Consider the following 21,980-nt stretch of genomic DNA (forward strand, 5'->3'; position numbering starts at 1 on the left):
AGATGGAATATACTCTGATGTAGCTGATAAACCAGAGACTGTAAAACTATAGTAGACCCACTACCTGTGCACTTTGGGCCAGGTACAGCTTATTACATCATGGTAAGAGTTTTATGCAGTGCTATGCCATAGAACGACTGGTGTTGGCAGGCACTTCGGGCAGTCATCAGTCCAACCCCCTTGCTCAAAGCAGGGTTTATTGGAGCAGGTCGTCAGGTTAAAGGTCTGAATCCAATCTTCTGTTTTGTGATTTGAACATTGAATGATCACTGAGCCATTCAAGATGCACAAAGAAATCCGAATGGTCCCCCTTCCTGCTCTCCATAACCAGTGTACAAGTATTCTTGAATATTCTGCCCTTAGTAAATCTGTAGCAACGTAACAGCTTATTGAGCTGCTGAAGCAAATATAAATTCTGTTGAAGGAAGAAATTTATTGAAATTGATGTGGTAGCAGTAGTTTTTCATGTGCATAAATAAACCCAGTAAGTAGCCGTAGGAGTAATTTCTTAATAGAAGACTGAAGCATTAGGGACCTGGAAAAACGTCTCATGAGAGGTTGAACAAGTGACTAGCTATACAGCCAAAGGGCAGCTCTTTGATCTGTTAAATTTAGGAATGAAGGACTTGGATTGGAGTGCTGGAACTGTGTGTGAGGAGAAAGTGAGAAATACCACTAAAAAAGGAAAGATGGAGAAAACAGAATAACAAACTTCAGGCACACAGCCTTGTGAAAAAGCTGTAAAAGATGGAGCTTTTTATGTCTAGTTGGTTGGAAAGATCTCAAAACTGTCAGCAAAGGAAACAACTCTTGTTTGATTCTGTCTGCTCAGGAAAAAAGGACTTTGCTCATGGTAAGTTAATAGAGTGAGTTGGCAGCCTGCTCAGGTCAAATGGAGTAGTGCTGCTACTTAGGCTATAAAGCAATATCCCTATTGTTACATTACAGAGCTACAATCTTGCATTTCTGTACATTGCAGTGCAGCATTGAGTATTTGCTTATGCCAGTAGGATCCATAGCTCCTAGGATTTTTTTGGCTACTGGATTTTGTTTGAGCTTGTATGTTCAGTATTGCAAAAACTAACTCTGTACAGCATATTTAACATAGTGATTCTTGACAGTTGCAGCTGGTGTTTATTATATATTATTTTGTTGATGGTACCAAGTTAAATTCTGTGTTTCCCAAGAACCAATCTGTCAACATCTTTCTTAACCCAGTGCCAGAGTAAATAGGAAACCTTACTCATAATGAGCACTCTGGATTATGCCAAGAGCAGAAAGCTCACATTTCTTTCAATGTTAAGTGGGTTTTTTTGGGTGCAGGTTTTTTTTTTTTGATTGCGTATGTCAGACTCCAGCTATTCTTTCCTTTATTACTGTAATAAGAAAATTAAATTGTATCAAGGGCAAATAATTTTTAATGAACTTGTGGCACTCTGTGTTGCCATGACATAATACATAATGAATGCAGATATGTCTTTTTTTTTTTTTCCTTATATTGGTGAAGCTGTTGTCCAAAACATTGGCAGTAATATTAAAATAACAAGAATAAGGTGGATTCTACTGTGTGGTAGACAAAGGTGCAGATATCTGTCATACCTCCACCTGCTGCTGTGAAAGCTTTTTGCTAGGAGAAAATAGTCATTCCTGTCTTCGGTGGGGCACTGTATGGTTCTGGAGTGTTCTTTCTTTGTGGGTAAGATGACACGTTAACTGGCACAGTAGGTGGCTTCAGTTATCTCTGCTCATGTATTTATTTTGCATATCTTTTCTTACCTTATGCTATGTTTAAAAACAATGGATCAAGAATGAGGAAGGTCTTGCAGTCTTTGCAGCTTTGCAATTAGACTTTATCTAAAAACTTTGCTATGTGTCTGTAGTTTAACTTTCATCTCCATACATTATACCTCAGCTGTGGCAGCTGGATTTGATGCCATTAGAATGCTGAACCCATTGGCCAAGTGAAAAATGCCTGCCCTGAGGATTTGATTCTTAATAGATGCTTAAATTATGGGGAGAATGAGCTGGTATTCTCATCTATTTTGACATCTAGAAAAGTGCAACTGTAAGAGCTTAATCCAAGAATTTCTAGCTTGGTTTGAGCTAAAAGCAATCTCTAAGAAAGATATTTGATGACTACTCAGGGACGGGGTAAATAGGAAACCTGACTCATAATTAGAATGCTGGATGCAACAATTAGAAAATCTCTTATATCCTTCACTACCCTATCACTATGTTTAATTAAGCTCAATGATAAAGATGTACATTTTATTTCTAATCTCTGTGTGTATATATAGCTTCAGTTTACAAGTGGTCAGCATTGTTATGCCTTTTTTTTTCTTTCTGATGAAGGAAGAACCTGGTGGTGGTTCACCAGGGTTTTCAGTTGTCAGACAACTCTAGGAATCCACTATGTGGATATCTATATATATGCGTTATCAATTACATATGTAATGAAGAGAGGAAGGAAGGAAGAAAGGAAACAAGGATATTCTGACCCTTTCCTAGGACTTCATGCACTAGGGGTGAAACTTACAGCTGTGTAACTGCATGACATGGGAATTAGGATATTTAAAAACATTTTATGAAGCATCTTGATGATATCAACAGCCTTTTTATAATACCCAATGACCACAACATTACCAGTATACCAGTCCCTTTCCTTGGCTGCTTGATAGCCTCCTGGGTACGTACTCTCTGTCGGTTATCTTTTCACAGAGTATGCCTTTCGTTCAGTTTTTCATTGTAAGTAGCCTCTTCAGGTAAATGGGGCAGTGCAGCAAGTAGGCATATTAGTGTTTGAAATAGTGCCATGTATTTTATTTAAATTTTCATGTGTGGATTGGCTCTGCTGTACTGGTTAGCCCAACTAAATGAGCACTGTCTATTTAGGTAGTGTTGAATGAAAATAATCCTCTCAATTCAGACCCAACATATCAGTCACATTGAAAAAACTGTGGATAATTTTATCTATGCCATACATACGAAAGAGACTTGAAGCACAGATGGCAAAATCCACACCTACCCACAGTTCAGGGCAAACCTCTGTGGCTGGAGGAAAAACTCTTTTGTGATGAGTGAGTGGAATAGCTAAGTGATCTGGAAAAATGTCAAATGCACGGAGATAGCCTACAAACTACAAATAGCTAAGAACCTACCACTGCAGCTCTTGTTTAGTTCTCAGCTACCATGAGTTGGTCCTCACGTGGCACATGCATGTCCCTCCTACCCAGTGGAGCACAGTGCAGAGTTTGCAAAATAAGTGTTCACCTGTGCTTGGATATCTGCTTTATAGGTGGAGAAATATAGTTTCTTTTTAACCACACTGAAAATTTCTAAGCCATTCTTTCTTCTGAAATATTTAGCTGAAATAGTACATCCAGCTACAGTGCTAGATAACAAGTTTTAGAGGTGCTTCATCAGGCTGACTTATTAAACTGCATCATTTCTCCATATATCCATTATCCCATATTCAGGCAAAAGTGAAGCAATCATAAACTTTGCTCTTATCCAGGCAGAAATGCATGTATGCATACATTTATGCACACACACACACAAAATCCTCACACATAGAATTTATATTAAATATGAAATAGCGAATGTATATATTTATACATTCTAAAATCTGTTTCTAAAAGCATGGCATCTGTAGACTTGGCAATGATTTTACTGGAGCTAGATCCAAAATCTATTTAATTTATGAAAGCCTTTCCTTTTACTTCGCTGGTAGTTGATTAGGCAGTATTTGTGTATATTGGCTAGTATTTACACATAGATATATATAAAAAAATCAGGGACATGGTGGCGTTCTGTACTGGAATTTGATAATCATCATAAAAATGAATATTACAGAAATTCTCAAAAGGCTTTAATGTCCAGCTTCAGGGGAATGACAGAATGTCCAATCACCTGCTACAAGGCTAGGAGGGGTGATCAGCTCTTCATAAGCCAGGAGGGTGGTTATAAGGCAGGTGTACCATAAGTGCAACTGTACAGTCTGTGCAGACTGGGAAGTAGAAAATAGGTCGTAAGAGTTTTCAAAATCTCTGAGTTGTAGAAATGTCTGTTAGCTTTTATTGGCAGATATTTAATACCTGGAGAATCAAATTCTTTATGGAACTGTTGCCTCAGTTCAGCTGCATGATTTTAAAGGATGTAAATAACCTGTTCTGCAGTGACTAGTTGAACTCCTGAGGGTAATAAAAGTTTTAGAAGGCCTGTAACATTTTCAACATGAAATGGATCCCTAGCATAGCTAATCTGAGTCTCAGCTATAAACAGCATTTCCCCTCTCTGTTGTTTAAGAAGAGGTCAGATCATGTGATAACACAGTGTATTTGTTTAATGTAATAATTGAGAAATTGGCTTTCAATGATAATTTGGACTATTACTTGAATTCTCTTTGTTTTGTGATCTGTTTTTTTTTTTTTTTATGGTGGGAAGAAAGAGTAGCTGTAACGATGTTGGTCTGGATTCTGGCAGTTGGAGGTGTATTATGGAACATGTGCAATGAACAGCGAGCCCACTGGATTCCTTTTAAAGTGCATCTTAAAGTGACTCTATTCCCTCTTCACCCAGCAACAGGCAGGTGTAAATACTCTGAACAGCTGTGATTCTGTACAGTTTGGTGTCCAAGCCCTCCTCAGTATCTAAACCTGATAATTGATAAGCTACACCGCAAACACAAACAAGCAGTATAACTGTCTAATTGGACACAAAGAAGCTTAAGATTAGCAGTAGAGCATGACAAAGAAGCAGGAATCTCAGGACTTAGGCTGATATTACATCTTTTGCCTGTGTATTACAGTAATATGCCACAGTGGCTGGTAATTGTTATTTTTCGAGTAAGCCCTTTAATGGGTTTACGAGGCAGATTTTACAGTCTTCACAGTTCTGGATGTCACCCTAATGAAAAATGTGGCTAGAATTCTCTCGGCAATATTGCAGAATGGGTAGTAAGGAACAACTGTTAGTGAACAGCTGCATTTTAATTTTAATGCCTCTTTTTAAAATAATGGGCAGCAGACTTGTACTTGTGGCATAGCATGCAGTAGACTGAACAGGCCCTTTCCTGCTATAGAGATATGCTACTCAGCCATAGAGATTTTGCTATCATCTGCCTCTGCTGTGTCTGGGGTGTGTGCAGGGGTGGCTATTTCTGTGCAGGCAGATATTGCTAGCATGGCTGCTTAGGCCTCCCCCGTGCTTGTTTACATACTCTTCCTTGGTGCCAGGAACGGTCCTTGCTTGATTCTTCCTATTCCTCACTTGTGTGACAGCAGATTAGGATGTGTAGATAGCAAACAGAGGCTGCTGTGGAGGAGAAGGTAGCTGTGAGGAGAAGAAAAGCTGCAGGTCTCAGAAGGACATGGATTGCAGCTGAGATCAAGGGAAGAGAAAGCAAAGAGAGACCCACACTAGCAACATCCCCTGCCATCCCTTGGCACCCCAAATGACTGCAAACCAGAACAAACACTTTCAGCCCCTTCTTTCCAAAACATCCTCTGATGTTTTCCCTTTCCATATTCTTTGTCCACTGACTTAGTTCTGAGTCCACTTCCATTTTCTCTACCATGCTCTACTTCATCCCCATTAGTCAGAACCCAGTGGTTTGCCACCAGAAAATCATTTGTTGGTGACCAAAAATTGAGCTTTTTCCTCCCAAGTTCTCACCCTTTGAGTATCAGCATTCAATTTTGCCTGTGCTTGAGAAATCTTGGGCTGGGTGTGACTGGAATTTTATACTTGGCTACTGTAATCAGACTATAAGAGCTGCCATAATACAAATATTAAATGAAAGTAGGCCTGGTTTTGTTTAAACAGGCTGACTGCCTCTCATCCAGAAGAAATGTGCAGATTATTGCAAGCTCTGAGTTACTAATGAAGGAGCATTCACAGAATGTAATTTGTATTTGGTTATGGGAAGAAATGAATGAAAACAAGAGTACCAGCAAAGTGAGGAGATACACAAGGGTTCCTGTCATGTCCTGCAACATGTCCTGTTGCAGGACAATCAGGGGATCAGGCCCAGCCAGCATGGGTTATGAAAGGCAGGTCCTGCTTGACCAACCTGATCTCCTTCTATGACCAGGTGACCCACGTAGTGGATGAGGGAAAGGCTGTGGATGTTGTCTACCTGGCCTTCAGTAAGGCCTTTGACACTGTCTCTCATGGCATACTCCTTGAGAAGCTGGCAGCTCATGGCTTAGACAAGACTCTTCGCTGGGTAAAAAACTGGCTGGATGGACGAGCCCAGAGGGTTGTGGTGAACGGAGTTAAATCCACTTGGTGGCCAGTCACAAGTGGTGTTCCCCAGGGCTCAGTTTTGGGACCAGTTCTCTTTGATCGAGTGTACCCTCAGTAAGTTTGTGGATGACACCAAGTTGGGTGGGAGTGTTGATCTGCTCGAGGGTAGGAAGGCTCTACAGAGGGATCTGGACAGGCTGGATTGAGGCCATTTGTATGAGGTTCAACAAGGCCAAGTGCCGGGTCCTGCACTTGGGTTACAACAACCCCATGCAGCACTACAGGCTTGGGGAAGAGTGGCTGGAAAGCTGCCCGGCAGAGAAAGACCTGAGGGGGCTGTTTGACAGCCGGCTGAATATGAGCCGGCAGTGTGCCCAGGTGGCCAAGAAGGCCAACAGCATCCTGGCCTGTATCAGAGATAATGTGGCCAGCGGGAGCAGGGAAGTGATTGTTCCCCTGTACTTAACACTGGTGAGGCCGCACCTTGAGTCCTGTGTTCAGTTTTGGGCCCCTCACTACAGGAAAGACATTGAGATGCTGGAGCGTGTCCACAGAAGGGTGACCAAGTTGGTGAGGGGCCTGGAGCACAAGTCTTATGAGGAGCGGCTGAGGGACCTGGGGCTGTTTAGTCTAGAGAAAAGGAGGCTGAGGGGAGACCTGATCGCTCTCTACAGCTACCTGAAAGAAGGTTGTAGCAAGGTGGGTGTTGGTCTCTTCTGTCAAGTGACTAGTGATAGGATGAGAGGCAATAGCCTCAAGTTGCACCAGGGGAGGTTTAGATTGGATATTAGGAAAAATTTCTTTACTGAAAGGGTTGTCAGGCATTGGAACAGGCTGCCCAAGGAAGTGGTGGTGTCACCATCCCTGGAAGTGTTCAAAAAATGCGTAGACTTGGCACTTCTGGACGTGGTTTAGTGGGCATGGTGGTGTTGGGTTGACGGTTGGACTCGATGATCTTAAAGGTCTTTTCCAACCTGAACGATTCTATGATTCTATGTGGTTAGGCACTGAAAACAATTGAGAAAAATGTATAGAAAGATAGAGAATTAGAAAGTGAATGAAAACTGTATGCTCAAAAGTATTTTCCTAACTCTTGGGCAATTGCCTTGCCTATTGTGCCATATGACTTCCCCTGAATGATTCCATACATGATATTCACTCTGTCACCCACTAATACTAAAATCCTTTCAAATCATAGGGAAACAGTAGTTAGCACATTTATAATTTTTATTAAATTAATTACTTTTTAATTTTTTTTCTTAAACGCCAGATTTTTCATTAGTGGGTTTATTCAGAGATTAAATCCTGTGTCCATCATAAAACTGATTTTCTCAGCTTTGCTGAAAAAGCTGAGATTACTCCTATTGCTCTTACTGGCCTGCAGCTCATTTTAATGTGAAGTTACAGTTTCTTGCAAAGTATAGTTTTAACACTACCTTTTCACTCCAGTGGTGAAAACAGCCAGTAGAGATTTTAACATTTCCTTTTCTGTGGGCTATTAGGAGCCATTAGAGCTGAAAGATCTTGGCAGAGCCTGCAGAGATAAAGATTTCGTGAATAAAAATTCACAGGATCATAGGATAATTCAGGTTGGAAGGGTCCTCTGGAGGTCTCTAGCCCAGACTCTTGCTCAAAGCAGTCAGCTGTGAGATCAGAATAGGTTACTCAGAACTTTATCCATTTAGGCCTTGAAAACTTCCAAGGATGGAGACTCCACAACCTCTCTGGGCAAAACGTTTCACTATTCCCATGGTAGAAAACTCATTTCTTTTAGAAAAATATGTCATGGTAAGATTCTTAACAATCAAGAAAATACAGAATTAAAATAAACTAATATAAACTGGCTCTTGGAAGGTAACAGGATTGTCTGTAGGAATTAGGAGTATTATCTTTTATTTATAGTATCGTAGCCGCCAGAGAATTAGATGAGGAACTGAAGCTTGTTTTGATGGCAGCTTCCAAATGTAAGAATATAGTTTCTACCTCAAGAATATTAACACAAATGCTAGTGGTTTATAATGACTTTTCTCACAGTTCTCTTTGTCATGTTTACTTCTGTAGCTCTGCTGAAATTAATAAAATGTTTTCCATGAATAAGGTAAGTGATGTTTTCAATGAATAAGGTAAGTAATCTTGATACAAGAAATAAATTTTTTTTTACAGTAAGAACAATCAATTACTGGAGCAACTTCCCCAGGGATGTGGTAGAGTTCTCATTGTGGGAGGTTTTCAAGATGCAATTGGATGGGGTGCTAGATAATCTCATCTAGGTTCCCCGTCCCATGAAATGTTGGACCAGATGATTTTTTGAGGTCCCTTCCAACCTGGGCTGTTCTATGGTTCTGTGAGGTTCTTTACACTGGTAAAAGTAACAAAAACCCAAATAACCCATGTAATCAGAAAAGATCAAGTAAGCTGGGATACAGCAATGAATAAAAAAGGTGGGAGAATAGAGCAGTATTTGACAAGAACGTTAGGTTTTTAATACTGCATTTTAGTTGTATCATATGTTAACAAAACTGGGAAGTAATTAGACTGCTACTGACAATCTTGTTTTATTCCACATGGTGTCATCACATCTTAGGGACTATTTTCATGAACTTGAAGTGTGGTGGTAACATAGGTTCCAAGATATAACAGACATACTACCAGGTATGTGAGATGCCTTTCCCTCTCCGCTGCCCCAAAACAAGTGTCTCTGTGAGCCACTAAGAGAAAGTTAACACATTTTTGCAGATTGTATTTGTATGCATCAATAATTTTTTCTGAACCCTTAATTCTGTTGCACCACCTTTGCTGCATATAAGAGTAGATTGACTTAAGAGGAGTAATTACCAAGAGCTTCATTACAAACCCTCATTGGTACTGTGTTACTGTATTCCATTTGCCAGAAAGATAGCAGGTTGATAATTAAGAAAGGAAGCCTTCTGCAGTGGCTATTTTATAGCAGTCAATTATTATGAGGAAAACCCTGTTACCAGTCACCCTTGTGTAGCTTACCCCAGATCTCTTTTGAGGTAGTATATAGCAGAGCTTGTCACTGGGGGTGTGTTTATGACTTTAATATTATTATCTATTTATTTTTTACAAAATGTTACAAAACAAGTAGCTGAGAGTCTAAATCTGCAGTCTTACTTCAGGCTGACTGCTGCTTACATGGAAAGGCAGTCCCTTTGGCTGGAACGGGTCAACTCATGTAAAGAGTATTCAGTGTGGCAAGTGCCATGCTAAAGGTAAAATTGCTTTATTACATTGAAGATTGAGCACCACAGAGATCCGAGTGAGATTAGTATTTAGTTCTATGATGGAAATATTACGGAATTTTAGTCTTATCACTACCTGTAGGGAATCGTAACAAATAATTATATAAGACAAAATTAAGGATAAATCCATTAATTAGATGGCTGTTTTGCTGTGTCTTCTAGATGCAAATGAATTGAATAGTTGGACTTTTTCACCTTAGGAAATTGATTTTGTGATAAAAAGAGGAAGAAAAATGTTAACTTACTAATAGCAGCTTAAAAATTGACAGTTTGTGGAGATGGAACCCCCTGAATCTCAGTACTTTTCATAGCTATTTGCTTAAAAGCCATTAACTTGTGCAAAGTAACAGATTTTTGATTAAGGGAAAGACTACTGGGTGCTTACAGTGATAAATTTCCTCTTCTGGTTTCCTATGAGTTGTGAGAATTTGTCATCAAAATGAAGAATTGTGGCTATTAGAGCTCTATACAGGGAATGTGTTACAGAAAAGATGAGGTGGCAGCTGTGTGTCATGTAATACAGTTACACTGATCTTACTTAGATGGGTGTGAGTGCAAATATCCAGGACTGGTGTAATAGAAAATGGATGTTTTACAGGGTAGTACAAGTATAAATGGGTTGTATATGGGCTGTAATACTGCTTTTAGAAGAATGTCTTTTGGAAATGGTCAGGTTGTAGCGCACCCAGAACCAAACTTTAGATTGGAGACATGCATTTAGTTTTTAGGATTTAGACATAATCATGTTTCTGAATTCCACTAGAAGTGAACTAGCAGTAACTGAAGCTTGAAAGCTGTATAAAGTCTTTGGCAGTTTTGAAAGTCCAAATAATTTCATTCTCAATGCCTGAGGCTGAGTACAACTGATTTAACAGTATGTTTCATCTGTGACAAAGTTACATTGAAAAGTTGACAAAATTGATGAGTTCATTTTTTAATACAATGAATTATACTTTATATTATCTTCTGGATTATCAGATAAAAATACTGCATCAAAATCATATCAAGAAGTATCTTTGGCAGATCATGATCTGCTACCACGACCTACAGCAAACTAAAGAAGACTTGGTGGTTTCACTGTTAAAATCGTAATATTAAATTCTCTTTACCGACAACTTAATGATATAGTTTTAATTACTCTTGCATGCCAAGCGCCATTGCTCTAAGAAAAAAAACTTTGGAAGTTTGAGCTTTAGTTGACCTGAAAGTTGATTATTGCCTGGATATCAGAGAGATGCCCTCACCTTGTCCTTTCTGAATTAGTCTATTGTTCTTTAAAAAATACTGCATTCTGAAGGATTCCAGAAAGCTTATTGTTTCTGAAAATCAAATCATGGTTTTCCATTATGTTTTAAAACGTTTTGACTAAATTGTCTCTGTTCCTCTTTATTTTTAGAAGCAATATGTTACATGGAAGTGAAGGAGATTTTGGATTCGTGCATTCTTCATTAGATCTATCTTTTCTGTTGCCTGTCAAACCTGTAGTGATCAATTATTTTGCGTTATAGATCAATTATATCTCTAATGATGTAGTAGATATTTAGTGGGATGGTCTTGTACTATTTCACATAGAAATGGCTGTAAGATAAGTACATGATCTTCAATAGGTGCTGCAGGTGTAAGTGGTACTGGTGGCATATGATATGTGGAGATCGGTTCATCATGGGTGTCACTGGACAGAGAGCACTCTCATGTCTCAGCAAGAAGATACCAATGCTCTGGAATATGAGGGCATTAGGTGGACCAACAGTTGCTCCAGAGTGTCTGACTAGCTGACAGTGATCATGGGGGACCTGGAGATTGAGGAGCATTTATTACACTATGGTGATTCCAAGCCAGGGCTATCTGTAAAATCTTCGCTAGTTTTTCAGTCAAACCTCACTTCTGTATAACTCCTCTTTCACTAAGTTTTATGGGTACTTCTGAGCTGACTTGAACTTGTTTAGACATGGCAGTTGGCTCATCTAATTTAATTGAATGTTATTAATGAAATTGCATTTGCCAACAACCTTGGCACTAACACCCTTCATGTGCAGTTGGAAACATTATTTAGTTACAAATCAGTTGAGTAATTGTTAGCAGATGGAAGTTAGCAGGCTTGTATTAAAGTTTTTGTTGTCTAATGGCCTGAAAATAAAGCAAGCTTACAATAACCAATTACAATTTTTTTATTATGTACTACAGTAAAAATTTCAGGTTAATTTTTGAAGGTTTCTTATTTTGTACATTTGTAGCTGGATTTTGCATGATTTGCAGTCTAGATAGAAATTATTTTTCTGGCAAATGAGATTGAAAGAAGACACTATGCAGTATTTTGTTCTAGTGGTTTTGCAGATAAATTGTTACACTGAAGAAGACAAGAAACATGTATTTTTGCACTTTAAGTACTATGCCATTACTCATGAATTTTGCATGGCTATGGATTCCAAAAGCCAGCATATAAAGGAGAAGCTAGACTTTCTAAATATGACGACTGAATGCTGATTCAAACCTCAGACTGCGTTTCTGTCTGCTATTAATACCCCTGTCACTGCTATTAACACCTTCCTTTTTTCTTTCTACTTTTAGCTATTTCTGGTTAAGTAGGTGTATGGGAATTCTTTTGACACAGTAAAACTGATCTGGGGAATAAGAGAAGCAGCTCAAGATTGCTGAAGTCATTACTTATCTGCTGACATAGGCAAAGATGCAAAATATTTGTTGTTAGGCTTGGGTGGTTGGAGTTTACAGACACAACCCCAAACTCTCCCAACATACGTGAGAACAAACTCCAGCCAGTGGTCAGGGCAAGTGCTGGTTCCCTGGGCACGTTAGACTTGTGCCAGCAAGGCTCCTGTCAGGCCCTTAGGGAATGTTTGCCTGTCTTCCTCGGAAGATGTGTGCAGGGAATAGAAGGTATGCTAAGGTGAAGTGATGGTGCTTTGCCGTCTTCCCTTTCCCATACCCTTGGCATTCAACAATATGTATTGGCACAAGGAAGTTTAATCTGTTGTTTCCAACTCACAGATTTGTGGCTATGTTGGTTTAAGCCTGCTGGGAATGATAGAAAAGCTTGTCTCAGCATTGCTTTCGGATGAAATGTCAGCATGTTCTTGCATGAAGTGTATGTATCTTATGTCAGCCTGTCACTGGCTCAGCAAATGGCTTTAGACAAGTCAGCCAACTTTTGTGGATCAGTTCTGTGTTCAAGTTACCTAATGCCTGCATTTGTCCCAGGTAAATGAGCAGAACTTTCAGTATGTTTCTGTACCTCATCCCCCAACCCCCAAAATTCATTACAACAGAATCTATTGTAAAGGATTGTGCAGTATAAGCTTCTTGGGTTATGGCAGTGCTAAATATTACAGAACTAATACATAAAGGTTGTACCGGGAAGTTTTGAGTTTGACAAAAGTAGGTCAAGAGGCTCTGGACAGATGTCTGTGTGGTGATTCATTCAGATAGAGTGAAACTGCAAATCTCTGAAAAGAATCTATTGCAGAACAGAGACCTGCTTACAAATATGCAATAGAAAATGAAAGGGCCTCTAATTTTCACTTTTACTCATTCTTTTTGGGAGATGAACTTTCCTCCCATCCATATTACCATTTAATGATCACCTGTTGCTGCAGGATTGCAGAGAATCCATCCATCCTGTGAGTTTCTTCCTCTATCACAGATGATAGGCCAGATTTTTGTTCTTGCGTCTGAGTCTAGGGGAAGGACGCTAGGGTAACCAGACTGTCTCAAGCCTTTTCTGCCTACTTTTTACAACAGGTTATGTTTAACAAGAATGAGGGCTGTGTTGCAATTTACTGCAAAGGAGTTAAACATCTCTCAAAATCGGTGTGGCAGAGTTTTGCCTACCTGAGATAAGTACCTCATCTAGTGTACCACTCCATTGCTAGGAAGGATGCTAGCCTCTACGTTGTCTGTACTCCTCTGTGGAAGGGCAGCCCCTTTACTGAGGACTTGTCTATAGGAGTATGTGGATTGTCCACGGCGTGGTTTGGTGTTGCTTGTGTGGGGGAATAAAATGACCAGCTGCTCACCTACATGACTGCTGCAGCTGTGTCCTCTGACCTAGGCAGAGCAATGACAGTTCAGCTGCAGTCTCTAAATGGAGCTTGATGTGAACATTACATGTGCTGCCAACCACCAGATGGCCTGATGTCTGAGTTGTTGAAAATAGTAGAATGCTACTGGAATAATTATAGCATCCATAAACTGAGCTAACAGATAGGTACCAAATGATGAATAATAAACAAAGGAAATAAAACTGTTGAAGAAAAAAGTCTACATATAGGTATCACTTAATTATTTCATGCTTTAAACATTAAAATTGCTCTTACTGTTTATCTGCCTATAGTAATAGAATTTTATATGAAGAGTTATTAGTAAAATGAAGTTATGGATATATCAATACTGTAAAAGGCTGGCTAGTATTGTTTGTGTAAAGGGAATCAAAGCCTCATATCCTGTAGTATTTCATGGCAAGAGGAACTTGATCTCAGAGTAGTATCGGCCTGTGTGTTTGAACAAAAGCAAGAGTTTTCTTTTTTACAGTATGGGTATGCGTTATGTGCTTTGTAAGCCTCATTGTGCCTGTGTCCTATGGAAAACTTAATTATTCTTTGCTAATTATTCTCTGTTACTTTACCTTCTCTTCATTAACCCATTTGTTTGCTTTTTATAAGACTGTATTGTAAGCTCTGCAGAGTGTGAATAGAGAGTCTGGTTCTGCACAACACCTAATCTGATGAGACTCTGATCCTTATTTAGGTATTGAGAGACCCTTGGACAACCTACAAAGTGATGCACCTAACCTGCTGATTTTTTTTTTTTTATATCTGCACTTAAAATCTTTTTTTCTTGGACATTTGGGGACGAAACAGATGTTTCAGGTTCTGTTATGCTACTGACCAGATTTACCAAACATCTGTCCTGGTTGGGTAAAGAGAATGAAGTTCCCTTATTATTTCTAATGTGAGATCCTAGCAAAACAAACAAACAAAGAGAAACAGACCTCTAGAGGACTTTATGATAAATCATCAGGAGCAGAAGATACATGTGTTTCTCTCTCACTCTGAAACATTGTCTGGTCTGCCCTGTCTTCTCACATATAATCCAGGTTTTAAGAACTGGACAGGAACTGGACACTTCTTTTCATTGTCTTCTTTAATTCAAGTCTCTAGCTCTTTAAGATTTTTTTATTATTAATATTTTGTTGTGTGTTATCCTTCAGTGGGGGAGTTGACAACTCTGAATACGTTCTTAACATTTCTTTTAATTTTTCTCTTTTTTTCCCAGAGCTTGTGTTATCTTGGGTGTCATATTCCTCCTGTCATCTATATGTATTGTGATCAAAGCCATCCATGATCTTGCGAAGAAGGTGCTTCCAGAAGTGGTAAGGTGATTCATGTTCTTTAAAATGTTCTCTTTATTCACTACACTGCCAGTGAGACTGAGAAAGGCCAGCATCTCCTTTCAAGAAGCCCCATTGAACTTGGCAAAGCTGTAGCAGGTGCATTTCCTGCCTAGCTGCACATATTGGTCCTAGTCTTCAAGCAGTATTTTCTCCGTATGTGATGGGAGTCTAGTCTTTATGGGTTTTTATAGGCTTGACCCCATATCTTCTTCTCCATGGTTACCTTTATGGGCCAAATCTTTCTTGGCATAGTCACTTAAAGCTGTTATACAGGACTGTAGCAGTTCACTTACAGAGAGGCAGTCTCTCTAGGCTTAATGAAAGTAGTAGCATTTTATGAGGAGAATGTCTCCACAGTTTACTACTCCAATGGCTTCAGTATTTTATTTTTAATGTGGAAAAAAAGTATTTTGGGATTGTATTTTTTTGTTTTCCAGCTCTTGCCTCCAATTCCAGAGCCATGTACGAGTAGCAGGAATGAAACAGGTGAGGGGAGCATGCTGGGTGAAAGAGCTGTTTTTTTGACTGGCTCACCATGGAGCGTCACAAAGGGCTTTTCTCCTGCTCTCTGCTTTCTTTTGGTTATGAAAGCCAGCCCCTACTTGGCCTATAGAGCAGCTCTCCCCAGCGGCCTTTTTCTCAGCTCTGCTCTGTCCTGTCCTGCTTGCTTCCTTTCAGTACTGGGTATTAACTTCCCTGAGCTCTACTCATCCAAACCAGCTACTCACTGGGAGAGCCATTTGGCAGTGGTTCCACTCCTGGAAGATTCTTCCTAATGTGCTCAAACAAAATGAGGATTCAGTTCAGTTATTGTATATATAACCCGATTTGGACCTTTTGTATTCAGTCTTGATGAAGTTTGGTCTATTTGTAAGTGCGTGCAGACTTTCGCGTTGGGGCTTCACCCTGCCAAGTACCATTCTCAACACATCACTAAAGAGAAACCTAAACTCCTCACTTTCAACCAGGAGATGGAGGCAGAGCTGGAAAAAAAAGCCAAAATGGAATTTCAACTTGTTACCCACTGTTAGCAGTGCAGATGACCTAGTGAGTCCTATGCTCTCATGGAAACTTCCAAGAAGCTGGGCAACTACAGAAACTTCCTTTGAGCAGTTTAGCAAAATTTGGGCAAAGATGTGTAGCGTAGCAAAAGCCCATGAACTAATGCATTACTGAACTACAGCCAGGTGCATTGTTTGACCACAGGCGATTCATGTTCTCTTTGCATTTTACTTTCCCTCTTTTCTAATCTTCATAATTTACTGCCGCCTCAGCTCTGCCAGCATAACAGCACGTGTAGTTGTTCACCAGCCTGGTTCTGTCAAAATGATCTAGGTTAGCTTAAACACTTTTAATAGTCGGTTCTTAAACTCAACCAAAACATTTTGACAGAACTGGGTTAGGGAGTGAGCATGCATGCCATTGTGCCACTAAGGCTGAAGGAGATCCTGGTAAGGGTGAGGGGAGACCCTGCAGTGATGGCTAGCTACAGGACAACCACTTAACTTGGCTGTACCCAAACAGTGCATCTGGCTACAGTTTGACTACTAATTAGTGAGAGAATGAAATATATAGTCTTGACTCTGTGAAGCAGAACTAAAGTAAGAAGGGAGGCTGCAATAATAATTAAAACACTAGTTTGGTGAATTTATGGTAGCATAGATCAGATTAATTTGGATGTCTCAGTCTAATTCATTGTGGGCAAATGTCCTAATAATTCTAGCAGTAGGAACAAAAGTTTAAAAGGTGTGTCATCTGTATCTCACTCTTCTATCATTACAGATACTGTCTACAGGTGAGGGCTCTGTTTCTTACATGGGCAGAAATGTCTCCTATTTGCAGCATCAAAGTTATTTATGACTTGCAGACATGTTGTACTTCCTCATTTTTAATTTTGAAATGCGTTTACAGCAGGAAAAAAAAAAAGAAATCAGAGATACAGAAAGGTATCCCCGAAGAGAAGATCCCATTACATTTCAAGTGTCCTGTAAGAATAATTTGTACAGAAGCCTTTTGTCACAGACTGCCTAGGATTCAGACTTCCATGCGCTAGAACCATGTCAAGTAGGTAGAAGTTAGGATGGACACTACTTATATTTGACACAGTATCCGGATAAATAGACAATTTTGTCCTGTGACATCAGGCTGACTGTTCTTGCTCATTTAGGCCCTCAAGTACTGTCAACAGTTTGAAAGATGTTATCCGGCAGGGCATGGACTGTGGCTGACTAGTGGCAGGGTGGGTGAAAGCCACATGCACGCAAGTAAAGTATTTTCATACCTTGAGATCCTGCCTGGAAAGTAGGTTAGAACAAGGGATGAAAAAAGATGCTACTTCTGTTCAGAGTCTCTTAAATGACATGACAAGGATTCTCATTTCAAAGTCTTTCAGTGCATCTCACTGTGGGAAACTGATTCAGTAAGGGTTGCATGACGGGTGAAATATCTCTGTGTAAACTAAAAATAACACTGAAAAATGGGGAGACTGAGAGAACTGCATTACTGCTGCAAGTCATGGCCAGGGAGGTATTAAAATAGTTGGGGGGAAACGGATGTTGTTTAATAGAAATCTTTTCAGTTGCTCTAGCTGTGCCTGAATCTGATGCTGATTTTCTGTTTGCATAATGCTCCCTTAGCTGCTCTGTGTCTCAGCAGAAATGGTCATTCTTCCAAGTTGTTTGGTGTTCTCATCTAATCTGCAGCTGCCCAGGCGATATCATTAGCATCTTAGCAGAGTGGAAGTCTGCTCAAATTAAATCAGTAAGGGGGAGAAGTTTCTGCCTCTACTCTTTTATCTAGGGTGCTGTCTTCTACTTCTTGGACCACCAATGAACTAATTGCTAATGATCCTAATTTCTGTAATATCTTATAATGTAATTTAGCTGTAATGTATGGACATATATGAAAAAATAATAGAACAGTGTTTTCTGCTAGTGGCTTTTTGCATAGCAGTCAAGTAACCAGTTCTGCATCAAAATAGTGACCTGAAATATTTTCTGATGGTGATTTCTGTATTGCTGGGATTTCATATTAATGTACTATTCTGATGCCAGAGAAGTATCCTCATGGTGTGAGCAAGAACAGAACATTTAAGACCAAGGACAGCTAGTGTAACTCCACTGGTGTCCCAAACTGGTATAAAACTAGGGTGAAGAGCTCTGCACTAGATTAAGAGGACATATGCTTCAACATAAGTTTCACATATGAGTCATAGTCGCATGATTTTTTTTGTACAGTTTATGTTTTTATTAGTCTTTCTTGAAGCAAAGGTCATTGAAGATATGGGTACTTTTCAAAGCATCTTGTGAAATTTTAGATGTGTGACTTCAATTATAGGGCAGATAATGTGGCTAAAACCCAACTGGAGAATGTTGCTCTTGGTGTTCAGATGCTGAACACAGAGCCAGTGTTGTCAGTCTGGAAGAAAGAAATGGTTTGGAACACATTGCTCTACTGTTTGTGGAGGATTCAAGATTAATGTAATTTACTGCAGAGCAACATGACTGACTGCCTCATTGTCAGAACTACAAAGTCTCTTTTTACACCTTAATTTGTGGTAAACTTCAATGACTTCGTTAGAGTTGAAAATTGGGAGCAGTTATAATTCTCTGAGTTCATTTTTATTGGTGTAAGTTTTGGAGAAAATAGTATGATATGGACAAGTTTAATTTAAGAAATGAAACACATAAAGCAGTTAAGTATCTGCTTGCTCATTGTAAGGTGCTATGATTAAAATCCTAAAAGCATAGTCAGTCACTTCTGAATAATTCTGGATCAATTATACAAAGTTCATTGTATTTCTTGTTGCATATAAGATATATCGGTTATGTATTTCACGGTTCTTAATATGCACGTAGGAAGAAAGATACTTCCTTGGAAGGAATTTATGAGATCTTTAATACAGAGATTCTGTTGTCCTTGAAGTGGATCTCAGAAGAGTTGCTTTCATGAAAATAGTACCAATGAGAAAGGATATAAAATTCACATGACTAAGAAATCATTTAAAGTGTTTTTTCAAATGTGTTGAACACAAATTTTCTTTTACTTACGTGGACATTTAGAAAGAGGAGTCTTCAATATTGTTGTCGTTTCATATGATGATTTCAGCTGCAGGTCTGATGATCCTCACCAGGATTCGGAGAACCAAAAGGAGAATGACAGGTTTACACGTTAATGGCATTTCCAGCTCATCTACCCCATCCTGTAAGGGGCTTAAATGTCCACAGTTTCTTGTTAGACTGCAGAGAGGAGCTACTTCATTTACAGGACAGGACCTCAGTTTAACTCAGGCATTTTTCATTCATCTATTTGAATTCTCTTTTATTCCATGCTGAATGTAATTTTGTTGAAACAACGTGAATGACAGCACTCCTGATCTGCACTGGCATAGAAGAGAGGACAATTAGAGCTCCTGATTTTCTGCATTTCTTAGTACTGCTTCTGCCTTTCTTTTCTGCTTTTTGTTTGGTTTACCTCTTTCTCTGTGTTAAGTAAAAATAAATAATAGGTAGTGTATGTCACTATACATGCTTTCAGCACAGGGAATGTTTTTTGTCATTCTTTTGAATGCTACAAAACCTTGGGGGAAACAGAAATGGTGTATTTCTCTTTTTGGTTCCCTTGCTTGATATGCCAAGGACTGTAGTTAACTTTGAAATAGCCTATAACACAGGATATGAATGACTGGGTAGATTAATTGGTTTAAAATATGGATAAGTTTAATGATAAATGTTTATCTGGAATTTTGATTCCTGGTAGTGTGTGTGTGTGTTCTATATGCAGCAGCAACTGTGGATGTACTGGGTCAGGCTAAAGGCCCATCTTTGGTCATCACTGACTTTCTTTGTACTGTTCCTCTTAGTTTTATGACCATTTTTAGATGAGGAAGCCTGCAGAGCCCACAAGATTCAAGGCATAGAGGTCGCCAGGGATTTATACAATATGTTCTTCTTTTTGCAAATTGCTGTTGAGCACTGAATTGATACTTTTACAGATCTTTAACTGTAGATTCCACCTCCTGCAGTTAACAGCAAGTTCAGAAACTGTCACAATTAGGTAAACTTAGGGTTTTCCCTGTGCCTAGTACTTTATATTTATATTATAATTAAAAAGAAGTCTGCCCTGAAAAATGACATTCTGTGTCAGGAGGGTTGGCCAGTAAATTAATTATACACTTACTATACAATTCTGTATTTGTACTAATTATACACTTCTTACTATCATGGGGAAAAGTTTCTTTTCAAGTAATTGAGATATATATTAATCCTCAGGGTTCAAAATACAATCCCTTGTGCTAGCGTTTTCAATATTTGCGGTGTAGAGCAGTGTTTTCCAACAACCGATCCATAGAATTGTATTGCTTATTGTGTTTTTAAATGTATTAATTCATGAAGTCATGAATTACAGGGTTGATGATAAGGTAGATGTAGCAGAAATATTGCAACTGAAGGGATCTATTTGTCCAAAAAGTCTGGAAACTGCCAATATTGAATATATATAGTGAGAAGTGTAATGGATTTTTTTCTCTCATATTTTTGAAGCTTTGGACATTACTTTTAGTGAGCATCAGAAAATGTATTATGGGTCTCTGATTTTTGGACAGAGGAGTAAATGATGAGAATAAAGCTTTCATGTCCCTTCCAGAGAGCATCTGCCTGTCATGTAACCTTACCTTGAATTTGCAGAGGTGCTTCATTTTCCTTTGGAAGCAAATTTGTGTGGGGGTGTGTATGTAGACGCAGTTTCTGCTTGCATCAACACATATGCGCAAGTCGCTTTCTTTATCAGGCTGTGACCTCCATTCTCATTTGCCTGAAAATATTTTTAATTAAAGCTTTCTTATTTTATGAATTTAGAGATGTGATGACATTTTCCACTTGTCTTGGAACATGTTGGATTTGAAGGAAATCTTACTGTTTGTCTCCTATTTTTATCATATAACTAGGATGCTTAGATATTTGAGTAAGACTTGCTCTAAAAAGTAGGTGTACATGTGTTATATAGAGCCCATACAGTGCCTCCAGCCCTCCCCAGAATTTTTAAGTGATGCTGCCTTAGACTTTCTATGCATGTGCTGTACAGTGGATCTACCCAAACACTGTGCATGTGTTTGCAATGAGGAGTAGCTGTGAATGTGCTGTTGTACACTTGGAAAACTTTAAAACATATGGAGAGATCACAGAATCCAAAGAAAACAAACTTTTTTCCGGGAAAGAGAGGTGTGCCATTAATGTGTGGGAACCTTACAGCTACAAATTCCACTTCTTTCTGTGTTCTTCTGTTTTTTATATAGCTGTGAATCTTTACTCTTTGAGGGTCTGCTTCAGCATGACATGTCACAGTTACTTCATTTTCATATCGTTGATGCCCAAGTGTCCTGGTTTCAGCTGGGATGTAGTTAACTGTCTTCCTAGTAGCTGGTATAGTGCTGTGTTTTGAGTTCAGTATGTGAAGAATGTTGATAACACTGATGTTTTCAGTTGTTGCTCAGTAGTGTTTAGACTATAGTCAAGGATTTTTCAGCTTCTCATGCCCAGCCAGGGCACCTGACCCAAACTGGCCAACAGTGTATTCCATACCATGGGACGTCCCATCTAGTTTAGGAACTGGGAAGGGGGGGGCAGGGAATCAGGGCTCGGGGACTGGCTGGGTGTCGGTCGGCGGGTGGTGAGCAATTGCCCTGCGCATCATTTGTACATTTCAATCCTTTTATTACTACTGTTGTCATTTTATTAGTGTTATCATTATCATTGTTAGTTTCTTCTTTTCTGTTCTATTAAATCGTTCTTATCTCAACCCAGGAGTTTTACTTCTTTTCCTGATTTTCTCCCCCATCCCACTGGATGGGGGGGGAGTGAGTGAGCGGCTGCGCGGTGCTTAGTTGCTGGCTGGGGTTAAACCACGACACCAAGAAAATATTTTTCACTGATCAGATCTTTCTCCCCCCCGCCCCCTGTCTTTTCTTTCTAATACACTTGCTGGAAGTGTTAGAAAAAGTAGGCTGGCTGCTGCTCTTTCTGGGGTGTTTGGAATTAAGATTTCTGATAATTTTAGCTGTTGTTTGA

General features: G+C 39.3%; 1 protein-coding gene across 2 annotated transcripts in view; it reads left to right on the forward strand.

Annotated features, from left to right (window-relative positions):
- The window catches only part of TMEM163 (transmembrane protein 163), a 105,664-nt gene that overhangs the window by 68,377 nt on the left and 15,307 nt on the right, over positions 1-21,980 (forward strand). For both annotated transcript variants that reach the window (XM_069780840.1, XM_069780838.1), the window contains one exon: positions 14,799-14,895. In XM_069780840.1, the coding sequence (XP_069636941.1) occupies positions 14,799-14,895 (97 nt within the window). The remainder of the gene's footprint in view (positions 1-14,798; positions 14,896-21,980) is intronic.

Source organism: Haliaeetus albicilla, chromosome 4, assembly GCF_947461875.1.
Source record: "Haliaeetus albicilla chromosome 4, bHalAlb1.1, whole genome shotgun sequence".
Lineage (NCBI taxonomy): Eukaryota > Metazoa > Chordata > Aves > Accipitriformes > Accipitridae > Haliaeetus > Haliaeetus albicilla.